Genomic DNA, 13,438 nt, shown 5'->3' with positions numbered 1-13,438 from the left:
CATGGCCAGAAGAAATGTGGGAGAGTCTCATCCCATAATAAACACAGTGGAATTATACAGGTGTAAAGAAAACGGTCATTATGAGTAAGCCAGGGGCGTGAGGCTAAAAAGGTAGGTTCTTTAAAAGTTTCCTCATTTTCGATATCTTCTTAGATCTTCCTAGATGCACACCAAGCACAGCTTTCTTTCGTCCAACTAAAAATTCCAGCAACTAGCAATTACAACACAAGGTGGCGAACACTGACAGGGAGCCCATATCAGCTCACGAAACAGCCATCCACGTCTATACTTGCATAAGTACGGGCCTTCACACGCCCCAGAAAACAAGAATATTTATTGTAACAGAAAGCTCTAAAACACCTGCCATTTTAATACCCGCATTTATTCCTGATCAGCTATTATCCACCACGGGCTCCGATACGGTCAGTCTTCCCACTGTGCTTCTCCCAGGGCATCGTGGGTATGTATCTTTATCTCTTGAGTGCACTTACTGCTGTACAGGCCTGTCACTTCCTGAACTGAGTGGCTATCTGCCAAGAAACGGTCTTTCTAAGTAGCAAGAGAAGAGTTCTTCTGAGCAAAGAACACTAATAACCACAGGACCACGAAGGACAGAATGTCCTTGTCACAGCAGTCATCTTGTGTGCACTTGCCCCTCGCAGACTGAACAGACCTCTGTCTTCTCTAAGAAAGATATTGCTGCTCTGGAATCTGTCCAGAGAAGAGCAGCAGGACACATCCCAGGGCTTAAGGGAATGAGCTGCACTGACAGGCTGAAATAAATGAACATTTTAATCTCGAAACACTAGGAACAGGAGGCAGCATGTGGCTGAAGCCAGAGCCCTGGTTGCTTTCGAGATACAGCTGGATGAGATCCTCGGATAAAGGGGTACTAACTGTCAAACAGGGAAGATGGGTCAAGAGGCCTCATCTCACTTGTAAACTTCATGCTCTCTCCAGGAGTTACACACCCACCCCGCGCTACTGCATCCAGGAGTGACAGGCAGTGACACACCCTGCCGTGCTGTGTCCAGGAGTGACAGGCAGTGACACACCCTGCCGTGCTGTGTCCAGGAGTGACAGGCAGTGACACACCCTGCAGTTCCAGGAGTGTCGGGCAGTGACACACCCTGCAGTGCTGTGTCCAGGAGTGACAGGCAGTGACACACCCTGCAGTGCTGTGTCCAGGAGTGACAGGCAGTGACACACCCTGCCGTGCTGTGTCCAGGAGTGACAGGCAGTGACACACCCTGCAGTGCTGTGTCCAGGAGTGACAGGCAGTGACACACCCTGCAGTGCTGTGTCCAGGAGTGTCGGGCAGTGACACACCCTGCGCTACTGCATCCAGGAGTGACAGGCAGTGACACACCCTGCAGTGTTGTGTCCAGGAGTGACAGGCAGTGACACACCCTGCCGTGCTGTGTCCAGGAGTGACAGGCAGTGACACACCCTGCAGTGCTGTGTCCAGGAGTGACAGGCAGTGACACACCCTGCCGTGCTGTGTCCAGGAGTGACAGGCAGTGACACACCCTGCCGTGCTGTGTCCAGGAGTGACAGGCAGTGACACACCCTGCAGTGCTGTGTCCAGGAGTGACAGGCAGTGACACACCCTGCAGTGCTGTGTCCAGGAGTGACAGGCAGTGACACACCCTGCTGCGCTGTGTCCAGGAGTGACAGGCAGTGACGAACCCTGCCGTGCTGTGTCCAGGAGTGACAGGCAGTGACACACTCTGCCGTGCTGTGTCCAGGAGTGACAGGCAGTGACGAACCCTGCCGTGCTGTGTTCAGGAGTGACAGGCAGTGACACACCCTGCCGTGCTGTGTCCAGGAGTGACGGGCAGTGACACACCCTGCAGTGCTGTGTCCAGGAGTGACAGGCAGTGACACACCCTGCAGTGCTGTGTCCAGGAGTGACAGGCAGTGACACACCCTGCAGTTCCAGGAGTGTCGGGCAGTGACACACCCTGCCGTGCTGTGTCCAGGAGTGACAGGCAGTGACACACCCTGCAGTTCCAGGAGTGTCGGGCAGTGACACACCCTGCAGTGCTGTGTCCAGGAGTGACAGGCAGTGACACACCCTGCAGTGGCAGGAGTGACAGGCAGTGACGCACCCTGCAGTGCTGTGTCCAGGAGTGACAGGCGGTGACACACCCTGCCGTGCTGTGTCCAGGAGTGACAGGCAGTGACACACCCTGCCGTGCTGTGTCCAGGAGTGACAGGCAGTGACACACCCTGCAGTTCCAGGAGTGTCGGGCAGTGACACACCCTGCCGCGCTGTGTCCAGGAGTGTCGGGCAGTGACACACCCTGCAGTTCCAGGAGTGTCGGGCAGTGACACACCCTGCCGCGCTGTGTCCAGGAGTGACAGGCAGTGACACACCCTGCAGTGCTGTGTCCAGGAGTGACAGGCAGTGACACACCCTGCAGTTCCAGGAGTGTCGGGCAGTGACACACCCTGCCGTGCTGTGTCCAGGAGTGACAGGCAGTGACACACCCTGCAGTTCCAGGAGTGTTGGGCAGTGACACACCCTGCCGTGCTGTGTTCAGGAGTGACAGGCAGTGACACACCCTGCCGTTCTGTGTCCAGGAGTGACGGGCAGTGACACACCCTGCAGTGCTGTGTCCAGGAGTGACAGGCAGTGACACACCCTGCAGTGCTGTGTCCAGGAGTGACAGGCAGTGACACACTCTGCAGTTCCAGGAGTGTCGGGCAGTGACACACCCTGCAGTGCTGTGTCCAGGAGTGTCGGGCAGTGACACACCCTGCAGTGCTGTGTCCAGGAGTGTCGGGCAGTGACACACCCTGCAGTTCCAGGAGTGTCGGGCAGTGACACACCCTGCAGTGCTGTGTCCAGGAGTGTCGGGCAGTGACACACCCTGCCATGCTGTGCCCTGAGAGGGAAACCGCTGGCAGTGTCAGAGAGCAGCCTGCCCGCTGTCACTCCTCCGCTGCTCTGTTGTGCGCCAGAGCCTGTACGGCCGCCCACTACACGCCCCTGCGCGGGAGACAGATGTGTCTTGGCGCACTCGATTTTGCCTTCGGCAAACAATTCCCCCTTCAGCCACTTCACTGCCAGATACTATTCACTAGGTGCTCCGGCAGCAGAAGAGACACGCGGTCTGACCTCCACCGCGTCCTTCTGCAGCAGGACATCGATAAGACAGCAGCTCCACACGCCTGCCCAGAGCATCGCCCCCCGCAAGGACGGAGAGGACGAGCACGAGTGACGCAGAGGAAGAGGAGCCGGCGCTGTTCCAGCAGGGGAAACAAAACAAACAGCTCGTTTCCATGCTCACCGGGGTCCAGGAGTGTTTACTGGCTCCGGCCCTTTCCCAGGCTTACACAGCAGATTCCCACAATGCTCGTTACCTGCCTTGGCACACTGGCTCCTGTGCAGGAAAGGCAACACGTCGGCCAGTTCCACAGGGAAGCTCCAGCTCTTCTCCAAGCGCCGAGCACCGATGTCAAGGGCACCTCTCCGTGGGGATAATGTCAGGAGGCACACTGGCTGAGAAACGCACTACAGCAGGGGGTCACAGTCCCGGTCCTGCCGGCTTTCATTCCAGACCACATACCTACTGTAGCTAACTGAGTCCGCGATCAAACAGACAACTCTGCAAGGTTTTTTTTCTACTCAAAAGTTTGGAATTTTATGTTACTTAGAAAATGCAATAGTGAAAAGGCAATTTCTGCTTTTGAGCTGAAAAAAATAAAATAGGTTGAATTAATCATCTTACTAAGTGAATTAAGGATTCAACTGTGTAACTGGGAGCTTGACTGGAACAGAGACCTCTGGGAGAAGGATGGGTCCCCCCCGCTCTACAGCTCCAAGTTCAATGGTGTGACGCCCCCTGCTGGCCCACCTGCAGCATGTCCCACAGCTACCTGTCTTTCCTGGGACACCTGCCTACCGTGCTGCAGTTAATTACCTCCTTCTGCATATATCGTACCAAATGCTAACCTGCATTTGAAGGAAGCACTCTTTTTCACTGTAACTGGAGTAACCCATCCACCACGCAGGGCCATTAGAGCAGACAGGAGCTCTGCTGTGCCTGCAGGGTGCAGAAGGAACTGGTCACCAGTCTGCCGCCCCAGTCCTGCTCCCGGTCCAGACTCTCAGAAGTGCGGTGCAAGAACCCTCTTCCATGCCGCAGTAGTGCATTCCCAGCATCTAGCTCCAATTCCTTTTGGCAAGTATTCCTATTCCTGGTCTCAAACATGCCTGTACCTTATGTTACCTTAGGAATTTATTTATATAACTTGATGGTCCATCCAAAAGGATAGAGATTAGTTTTCGGCATCACCATACAAAACTACAAAAATGAATAATACGAATAATACACAAAACATAATTGCATGCTAAAGGCAAACAATAGTCCTGGACATGCAACAACACACAGTTTATTTACACATCGCACTCTGCCCATATTAGACAATCATTACACATAATCCGACAGCTCCATACCGGAGCACAACAGTCACTTAGCTGTGGTTAATAAACTGATGGCACAGGGAACAACGATTTCTTTTACACATACTTCTTGGCCGCAGGCTTTCTAAACCGCCTCCCTGAAGGCAGCAGGGGCACATGGGAATGAAGAGTGGGAGAGGCCATCTACGATGGGATAAACTTTCCTCTGAACCGCAGTATAATACAGCTCTTCCAGCTGTGTCTGTCGCCGGCCAGGGGTTGTACTAGCAGTATTAGCAGTTCTGGCCAATTTCCCTTTACTTGTCATGCTCAGGCGACCTCACCACACCATGATACCCAGAGTATAAAGTGTCCAGGAGCTATATGGCAGCCCCCTGAAGCTCAGCAAGAGTGAGCCTGGCCAGTACCTGGATGGGAGATCTCCTGGGAAAAACTAAGGTTGCTGCTGGAAGAGGTGTTAGTGGGGCCAGCAGGGGGCGCTCACCCTGCGGTGTGTGTGGTCCTAATGCCAAAGTATGGTGACTGTAAAAAGGTGCCGTCCTTCGGATGAGATTCAAAATCGAGATCCTGACTCTACGTGGACATTAAAAATTCCAGGGCACTTCTCAAAAAGTGCACGTGTATTACCCCAGTGTCCTAATTTCTCCCTGGTCTTTACCAATCATGACCTCCTAACATTCCCCATCTCTGAACTGGCTTCATCACCCTGCTCTCCTCCCCACTGAGAGCTGGTGTGTGGGGAGTGTACTGGTGCATCATCCACGTGGGGCTGCACACTGGTGGTGGTGGAGGGGATCCCCATGACCTGTAAAGCGGTTTGAATGGACTGTCCAGAAAAGCGCTATATAAGTGTAAGGAATTATTATTATTAACATCATCATCATCTCAGGTTACATATCTCCAATTATTATCTTAAATTAATGGGAACTTGATTTCCATGACCCGAATTATCACTTAGGAAACACCTTTCTAGGAAAATGAAGAGTTAATGTATTTTGATGCCAGAACTCAAGAGTCTACCATTCCTGAACAATCTCACACTGGAAGGAAAGTCAGTCCTGACTGGCCTGTCTATTGGCTTGCTTGTTTCTCCTCGCTCACGCACAGCATGAGGCAGGGAACTCTGTCCGGCCAGCTCTGCTTGAGAAGGGTCCGTCAGTCCGTCAGGCCCACCAGCATGTCTAGGCCTGACCGCAGGCTAGTCTTCTGTCGCCAGGAGACACACGGGGATCCGGCCTGGAGCACGTGCAGGCTCTCTGGCCCCAGCGGCGGCGAGCTAAAGGTCGGGGGAAATGGGAGGGCTGTGCGGTCTCGGCACTGGGCACCTCACAGGAAGAGCACTCTCAGCCACTCTTGGAAAAGCGATTCACAGAGCGTGGTCAGCGCTGAGCCTGGCCCAGCCCGAGGACAGCAAACCACAGCACAACACAGCACACACAAAGGGGCAGAGGGCAAACACAGACCTTAGTGCCCAGAGAGAGGCGCGGGAGGGCAAACACAGACCTTAGTCCCCAGAGAGAGGCGCAGGAGGGCAAACACAGACCTTACTGCCCAGAGAGAGGGCAGGAGGGCAGACACAGACCTTAATGCTTAGAGAGAGGGGCAGGAGGGCAAAACACAGACCTTACTGCTCAGAAAGAGGGCAGGAGTGCAAAGCAGCACAGAGAGAGGGGCAGGAGGGCAGTAAAGATTGATCTGCACAGTTTCAATGCACTCCAAAGCCAAAATAAAGAGAAGCAGCATTGCAGCAGACACTGCTGGGGTAGGGCTGCAACACTGGCTGAGGTGAGTAAGCAGGGTGACGCTGGCAGTCCTGTGGTTAGCAGACTCCACCCTGTCCCAGCTGCACAGCACTATCTGCGGCTGCCTCAGAGCCCCACCCACATTCCCCAGGCCCAGCACCAGCTGCGTGCGAGGCTCAGCTACAGCACAAGCCTGGCCTTGCAGGGCTCAGCGCTGCAGGCGCACTGCGAACTCTGGTGTTCTGGGAGCATTTCACCAGCAGCACAAGCAGCGCGTAGAGAACCGGCCACCTCAGCCCCACTGCAGAAGGAGCTGCTTCACAGCTTTCACAACACGACAGACGGAGGCCGCGAGCCCTGGCTTTCAACAGCCTCTTTAAATTCATGTAAAAGAACTGAGCAAGATGTCGGAGAGGGCAGAGGGTCACGTAGGCCGGTCAGGTGCGCCGAACGAGCTGGCCCCAGCAGAAACGGCAAAGGAATTGAACCTGTGGAAGGTATTCCCAGAGCACGCCACGCATTCATTTCCCAGGACTGCCTGGCCCCTTCCATTGTTGCCCTTGACGCTGTGGAGAGCTGACCTTCTGAACCAGACGGACTGAGCCCGCGGAGCAGCTCCGGCCTTGCACACTTCCTGCTGCAGCGGCCTCATTGTTCAGCCTGATTGCAGGTAATGAGGGCCGAAGACAGGAAGGGGGGCCGATCTTCGCTGGCTGGATGGTGAATTAATTACCCCTCCAGCACGTGTGCCAACACCAAGAGAACAGGCCCCCGGGGCAACGGAGAAAAACAAGCTCCTGGGTCTCGAAGTCCAGTGCGCTGCGGGGTCACCCCGTACACAGCGACCTCCTCCTGAACAACGGGAGCCAGTCGCCGGGAGACAGGCTCCCCGCTGAACGCCGGCAGCTCCAGGGAACCTGAACACATTCAAGCCCGCACTAGACATCAAAATGAGTGCAAGAGGCTTCATTACAGAGTTGCAGTTTTGCAACCAAAAGACTCCTCAGCAGCCTCACTAGACTGCTGTCAGACTCCCAGTCCAAACACAGAGCAAGCCCATGATATACCCAGCATCATCAACTAATTAACCAGCTGTGTCTATTTACAGCTAACAGAGGCCTCAATCAGGCCATGTCGTCGAACCCGGGCTTCTTTCAAGAAACTGCCGGATGAGATCATCGGATCAGACAGCTACTGAAACATTAAGTGAGCTGCACGGGTGGTAAGGACCGTCCTTGCGCTCAGACCACCACATCTCGACCCCGCACGGCTACAACTCAGAGAAAGAAGTCCGAAGAGCTTACACAGCCTGGACAGCTTTCCCACGCCGGCGCTGGGGTGGGAGAGGAACACAAGCACGCCGGATATGAAGCCAGGTCCGCAAGCTCAGGTGGAAGACACGGGAGGGGCAGCCGTAAGACCCTCTTTATGAAAAATGAATGCTGCACAAGAAATAAGATTAACCTTCCTGCATCAAGCGACTTCAAGCATTTCCATCTGCCAGGCTAAGCTGGTGGCTTAGCCTGCTCGTCACAGGAGCGCGCCAGCCTGGGCCTCCGGAGCTCGAGGAGCGTGCTCTCTGAGAGACAGGACCTGCAGGGGAGGCATCTCTCCCTGTGCAGCACAAACCCAAGAATGGCACTCTCTAGGCATTAAGACATGCACTGCTGACAAGAACAAACTTCCAAAGAACGTTGGGTCAGGGGTCCAGTATTATACAGTACAGGCCTCCTTTCCCTGCCTTGCTTGCTTGTCGCCCTACAACTTGTAAACAGAAGCAGACTCTGACCAAGACCTGTAAGGGAAACCGCACTGGAGGAAGTTGCTAACGATTCCTGACTCCCAAGTCATAAGAATATAAGAAAGCTTACAAACGAGAAGAGGCCCATTGGCCCATCAAGCCCATTTGGTAACTGGTAGCTAATTGGTCCAAAGATCTCATCATTCGTATCCTGCTGCAGTCATTTTCCCACCCACAGCAGCTGCGTCAGCCACTTTGCAGAAGCCAGCCTCCGAAGCAAACTGCTCCCACTCTAGGACGCTTGGGTGAATGAAACCCCAGACTGCGTCGGGACTGTCTCCTGACAACATGCTGAACAGGCATTGAAACGGGGCTGCCTGACCTCTCGCAGGGCCTGCTGCACGTTCAGGTTTCACCACACCAAACCTGCTCCACCTCTGCAGCTCACCTGCTGCTGCAACACTTTTACAGCACTAATGGGTTACTGTCATCTTGCTGAAGCGCACGAGACATGTGCCCAATACTGGCATGAGCACTGCTTGGTTAATACACTGCAGGCTTGATCTGAGCATCATTCTAGTTTTCTCTTAATTTATTTGCAGTTCACTCATACTGTTAAAGTACTGTATGTGGCCAGAGACTTCCTTGCGTAACGAATTCACCCCTGTGTATAACGTGGAGCTCAGCCGCCCAGGCTGGGGGAGTTCTCCTTTAGCTCAGCCGGCAAGTTCCCTGTTGCGTGATGCCGGAGACGCGGGTTCGAACCCAGGCAGTGAGCCCTGCCAACCCAAAGAACCGTTACACTTCAAAGCCTTAAAAAACTGAGTCTTCTAGTTTAAAGCTGCTGGCTATGTAATATTTTCACCTGCTTCAACATTAGCTGCAGAAACCTGACGGGCTGCTTTGCTCTAATGCAACCCATCTGTGCCACTGTGCATAACAGTTTGTTTACCCAACACTCAGGATATTCAAGAAGCCATTTAGAATTACAAAAATATTTTACAGAGCCACATATTTGCAACTACGTCTTTATTTCCTAACTCCCATTGAAAATGGAACTCTCTGGCCTTTGCACTTGTGAATCACACTGTACACAGTGCTGTGTCTGAATTGACACTTAATTTGATCACATCCAAAAAGAAATCAACATTCCCAGTTCACCCATACAACTCCACCTCTGACAGGGCAGCAGTGTGGCAGAGTAAGAAATCTCAAATAGACTGACTGGCTTTCAAACACAGTCTCTAGCCCCTTCCTCCAGCATTCCTGACAGAAGGGCCTCACACAGAGTAACGGAAGCAGAAGAGTTTTCACAGACTGCCTGCAGCTAGGATATTAACAGGGGAAACACTGAGTCCTGCTGCCGTGCGTTTATTCATGCAGGTACAGAGCAAACAGCCCAGAACCAAGAGTATCTATCTGCCACAAGATCAATGTTTTCCAGTCAACAGCAATAACGAGGTCAGCACGGGCCTGACTGTGTGTGTCCACACCAACAGGACCATCTGTTCCAACTCAGGCAGTGCAAACTGCTAATGGGACAGCAGAGCAATTTCAAACTGTTATTGACTGCCCTGTGCCGTACTTGAAAGGCACGGGTAATCCAGTTTGATTTAACATTGTAGACTACTGACAGATTTTAGCACTTAACAGTGAGTGTGTGGAGGCTGGACACTAAGCAGACCCAACGCTGCAAGCTCAACGCCCCAGGAAAGAGTACTTGGCACAAAACAGCTCAGCCAGCAGCTCCTCACTTGACTGCACGCCAGCCCAGCACTGGGGACTGATGGCACACTAAGACTCCTCTCTCCCAGTATGACTCACGCCATCAGTCCTACATGAATAATAATTCTTTAAATAAACTTGATTTTAAATAGCGCCTTTAAAGGTGGCTTTTCAAAGCGCTTTACAGAATGACAACAACAATAAATAAAAAGAATACACACGATGAAACACAATTACAATATACAGAGGAGAGCGTGGATGGTGGTACTAAGAAAAGCAGAGGGGTGAAGAATGGAACCAGTTCAGTAAAGGCTTTTCTGAAGAAGAAGGTTTTGAGTGGATTTGAAGGAGTTTAGCGAAGGTGACTCTCTGATATCCTTGGGAATAGAGTTCTAGAGCTTGGGGGCATAACAGGAGAAGGCCCTGTCACCCATACAATGTAGACGGGTTTGGGGGACAGTAAAGAGGGCAGAATTTAAAGAGCGAAGTTTGCGAGGTGGGGAGCAGGGTGATAATAGTTCAGACAGGTACTGAGGTGCCAAGTCATGCAGAGCCTTAAAGGTGAGCGTGAGGATTTTAAAGTCTACACGGAACCTGACAGGAAGCCAGTGCAAGGACTCCAGTATAGGAGTAATGTGAACACTTGCACTAGACCTGGTCAGGATTCTGGCTGCTGCATTTTGGGCATATTGCAGTTTGTTCAAAGTAGATTTGGATACCCCAGCGAGTCGAGCGTTACAGTAGTTGAAGGACTACATCGACTTGAAGGAGTTAACCTTTTGGGCCCACGTTCAGAAGGGAAGCGGTGAGATCTAGACTCTGAAATCTGAACAACCAATTAACAGAAAAAACACTTGATTCAAGTTGTCAGATTCTAAAGGCCCTGACACCGTCAGCCCAGCGAGCTTCTCCAGAACGGACAGTGAAACACAAGCCAAAGGACACCAGTGGAAACTGTGCCAAAGTGCATGTTGTGGATGTCTGGAACAAGCTACCCAGCTATAATGTTGAAGCCGATATCCTGGCTTCTTTCAAGAAACAGCTGCAGATCCTTACTTAAATTAGCTACTAAGTACTAAACGTGCAAATTGGGCTGAGTGGCGTCCTCTTGTTTGGAACCCTTCTCGTGTTGTAACACCTGTGTGTTAAAGCAACACTGCAAGATTAATGTAGGGGAGCTGAGTTACCTCAAACATCTTTACTGTGCCTGCAGAACAGATGACAACCTATCACAGAGTTTCTCTAACTGCTTCGCTCCACACAGCACTGCATGTCAGGACCAGCAGCCCGTTTTTAAGGCAAAACCAAACTAGACCAGAACCTGGGATTCACACAGTGAGAGCCTCTCCTTTGTGATAGACTGGGCTGTGTGTATCTCTGCTGTGCAGCTCAGTAAGACGGGTGTCAACAGCATATTCATATACTGTACTTCAGGCTACCGCAGTGTCCAGTAAAGCTGGCATTTTGGACATGTTGCATGCATTAGATACATGATCATTCTAGAAAGAGTGATCAGGTAACTGATCTGGAGATGTGCCAGCAGTCAAAGAATCACAGAAGCTTTCAAAACATGAATCTCTTGTTTTCAGCTATCGCATACTGTCTTCCCCATTGAAGTACATTCATCCTTCCATTTTCTAACCTCTTCTTCCAGTTGAGGGCCACACTGGAGCCAGACCCTGTCCCAGCTAGCCACGGGTGCAAGGCAGGACACACCCTGGACAGGACGCCAGTCCATCACAGGGCAGACAGACACAAACCTGCCAATCAACTCAACAGTATATCTTTGGACTGTGGAAGGAAACCAGAGCACCTGGAGGAAACTATACAAACTTCACACAGACGCACCGCAGGAACTGCACCCAGGAACCAGCGCCGCAAGGCAGCACTGCTGTCCGCTGCACCACAGCGCAGCTCATCCCGCTGAAGAACACTCCTGGTCTTTTTGCGGAGGACCTAATGAAATTATTATCATTGGATTTATAGCAGTGCCTCTTATTCAAAGCGATATCTATTTGTCTGGAAATGCCTCATAATTAGTTCAAGACATGACACTAAACACAGGCATGACTCTGGGTCACACGGGCACACATGAAAGCATTCCGGATCCACTTCGCTGTCCTGGAGCAAGATCACACCTGACTGACAGGGGCTGAAGGCCCAGCGGGACAGGCTCTGTGGGCAGCAGGCTGAGGGTTAACTCCCGAACCACAGCCTCATCACCAGGTCCTGAAACACCCTTCTGACCCTCTGTCCTCTTCGGGCTAAATCAACCGTTGCCCCGTTTTTGGAGTCTAACTGCTACATGAACCCAAGTGCCCCGTGGACAACTGATGTAAACTATTCAGGCTGAAGTACGGAAGCTCGTGATGGAGGCTTAATAAAAGTCAATCTGAAGCTCAGGTATTTCAAGTTGAATAAGGCCATACTCATTTTGTAATTAATTTTGCCTCAGGTTTCTGTTCTGACACTGATCTTTAACTGGTCTGATGATCGTGTTATCCTATGGATGTTCATTTCGAGAGGCACAGAGGACTCGGAAACATGAATCTGAGCTGCCGATGTCCAAGAGCTGGATCTAATTCAACCACAGAAACCAGCGATGGTCATGATCTCCAACTCAAAAAGCTCAGAGGCGCTCAGACTCTGACAGATCTCTACCCTCGCCTGTCACCTTCCTGCTGGTCCCAACCCCGAGTGAGCACTGACGACTGAAAACACCTCCCACAGACTAGAGCCACAACATAACCTTGCTCAGAAAAACTCAAGCCCGTATTCTCTCTACCACACAGTTAAAGTTTAATTTAAAAAAAAACAAGCACCCTTCTGGCTGTATGTTTTAGGTCATACAGAACTTTCCCAAAACCGTTTCGTGTTAGTTTGCAGCCTTACTATAGTCTGGATGTCAGAACTCGGGTGCTAACAGTGTATAACTAATAAAAGCCCCTCATTCCTGCAGTTGTACCCTCAGAGAGGAGGACAGGGCAGAAGGGGCTCTGTCTGGGGCGGCTGGCTCCGGTGAGCAGCGCAGTGAAGCGCAAAGAAACTTTCGTCAGCGGCTATTTTAGCATCCACACCTAATAATAGATTTTCACATGTCCACACACGCCCCAGTCACCTTTTGGAGATGAACGTAGCCAGGCTTTCAGCAGAAACAAAAAAGGGTGAGCTCCCTCAGCATACCAAACAAACGCTTTGAGCTCCCGGACCGCCTGATCCCGGCACTGGGACAGTTTTAGGAAGCAGCACAGCGGGGGAGAGGCAGTGAGCAGCACTGATTCCCGTCAAGACTGTCCGACAGCTGAAGAGCCGCTCCGTGCCTGCACTGCCCTCGCCGCCAGCGCCAGGGGCACACTGGCCGGGAGTGACCGCAATGCCGACCGCTGCCGAGACCATATGAGCGGCTGCCGGATCCACAACTTTGCAGAAGCGCTCCAGAAGTCTCCGGGAGAGACTGATTCAGGGAGACTCCCTCGGGCAGCTCCGAGTTTGTGGGAGTAGCCATACCGGGAGGCTCTGAGCTCCGCCGCCCCCACCGACCCCGACAGGGACCTGCTAGCTCGCCCTGCGCCCCGGCGGGTCCCCGCTGATCCTTACCGGAGTGTGGGTCCGATGCAGTTGGTGTCCGTACTCTCGATCTCCCGCAGGATCCGTTCGTGCTCCGCAGCTATCTCCAAACTCGCCATCTTCCATGTCCCAGTAACGCCGCTCCGCTGCGTCACCTGAAAAACAAACCATCCCACGCGAGGGGGGGACTCTGGGAAAGAGAGTTTTACGGCGGGGGAACGTTAAGGAATC

General features: G+C 52.4%; 1 protein-coding gene across 2 annotated transcripts in view; it reads right to left on the bottom strand.

Annotated features, from left to right (window-relative positions):
• Positions 1 to 13,438, bottom strand: part of exoc6b (exocyst complex component 6B) — a 151,838-nt gene extending 138,400 nt beyond the window's left edge. For both annotated transcript variants that reach the window (XM_088919819.1, XM_088919820.1), the window contains exon 1: positions 13,238 to 13,438. In XM_088919819.1, the coding sequence (XP_088775945.1) occupies positions 13,238 to 13,326 (89 nt within the window). In that variant the 5' untranslated portion in view covers positions 13,327 to 13,438. The remainder of the gene's footprint in view (positions 1 to 13,237) is intronic.

The sequence above is a fragment of the Atractosteus spatula genome, chromosome 1, assembly GCF_055471065.1.
Source record: "Atractosteus spatula isolate fAtrSpa1 chromosome 1, fAtrSpa1.hap1, whole genome shotgun sequence".
NCBI classification, from domain to species: Eukaryota; Metazoa; Chordata; class Actinopteri; order Semionotiformes; family Lepisosteidae; genus Atractosteus; species Atractosteus spatula.
This window is presented reverse-complemented; position numbering and strand designations above follow the sequence as displayed.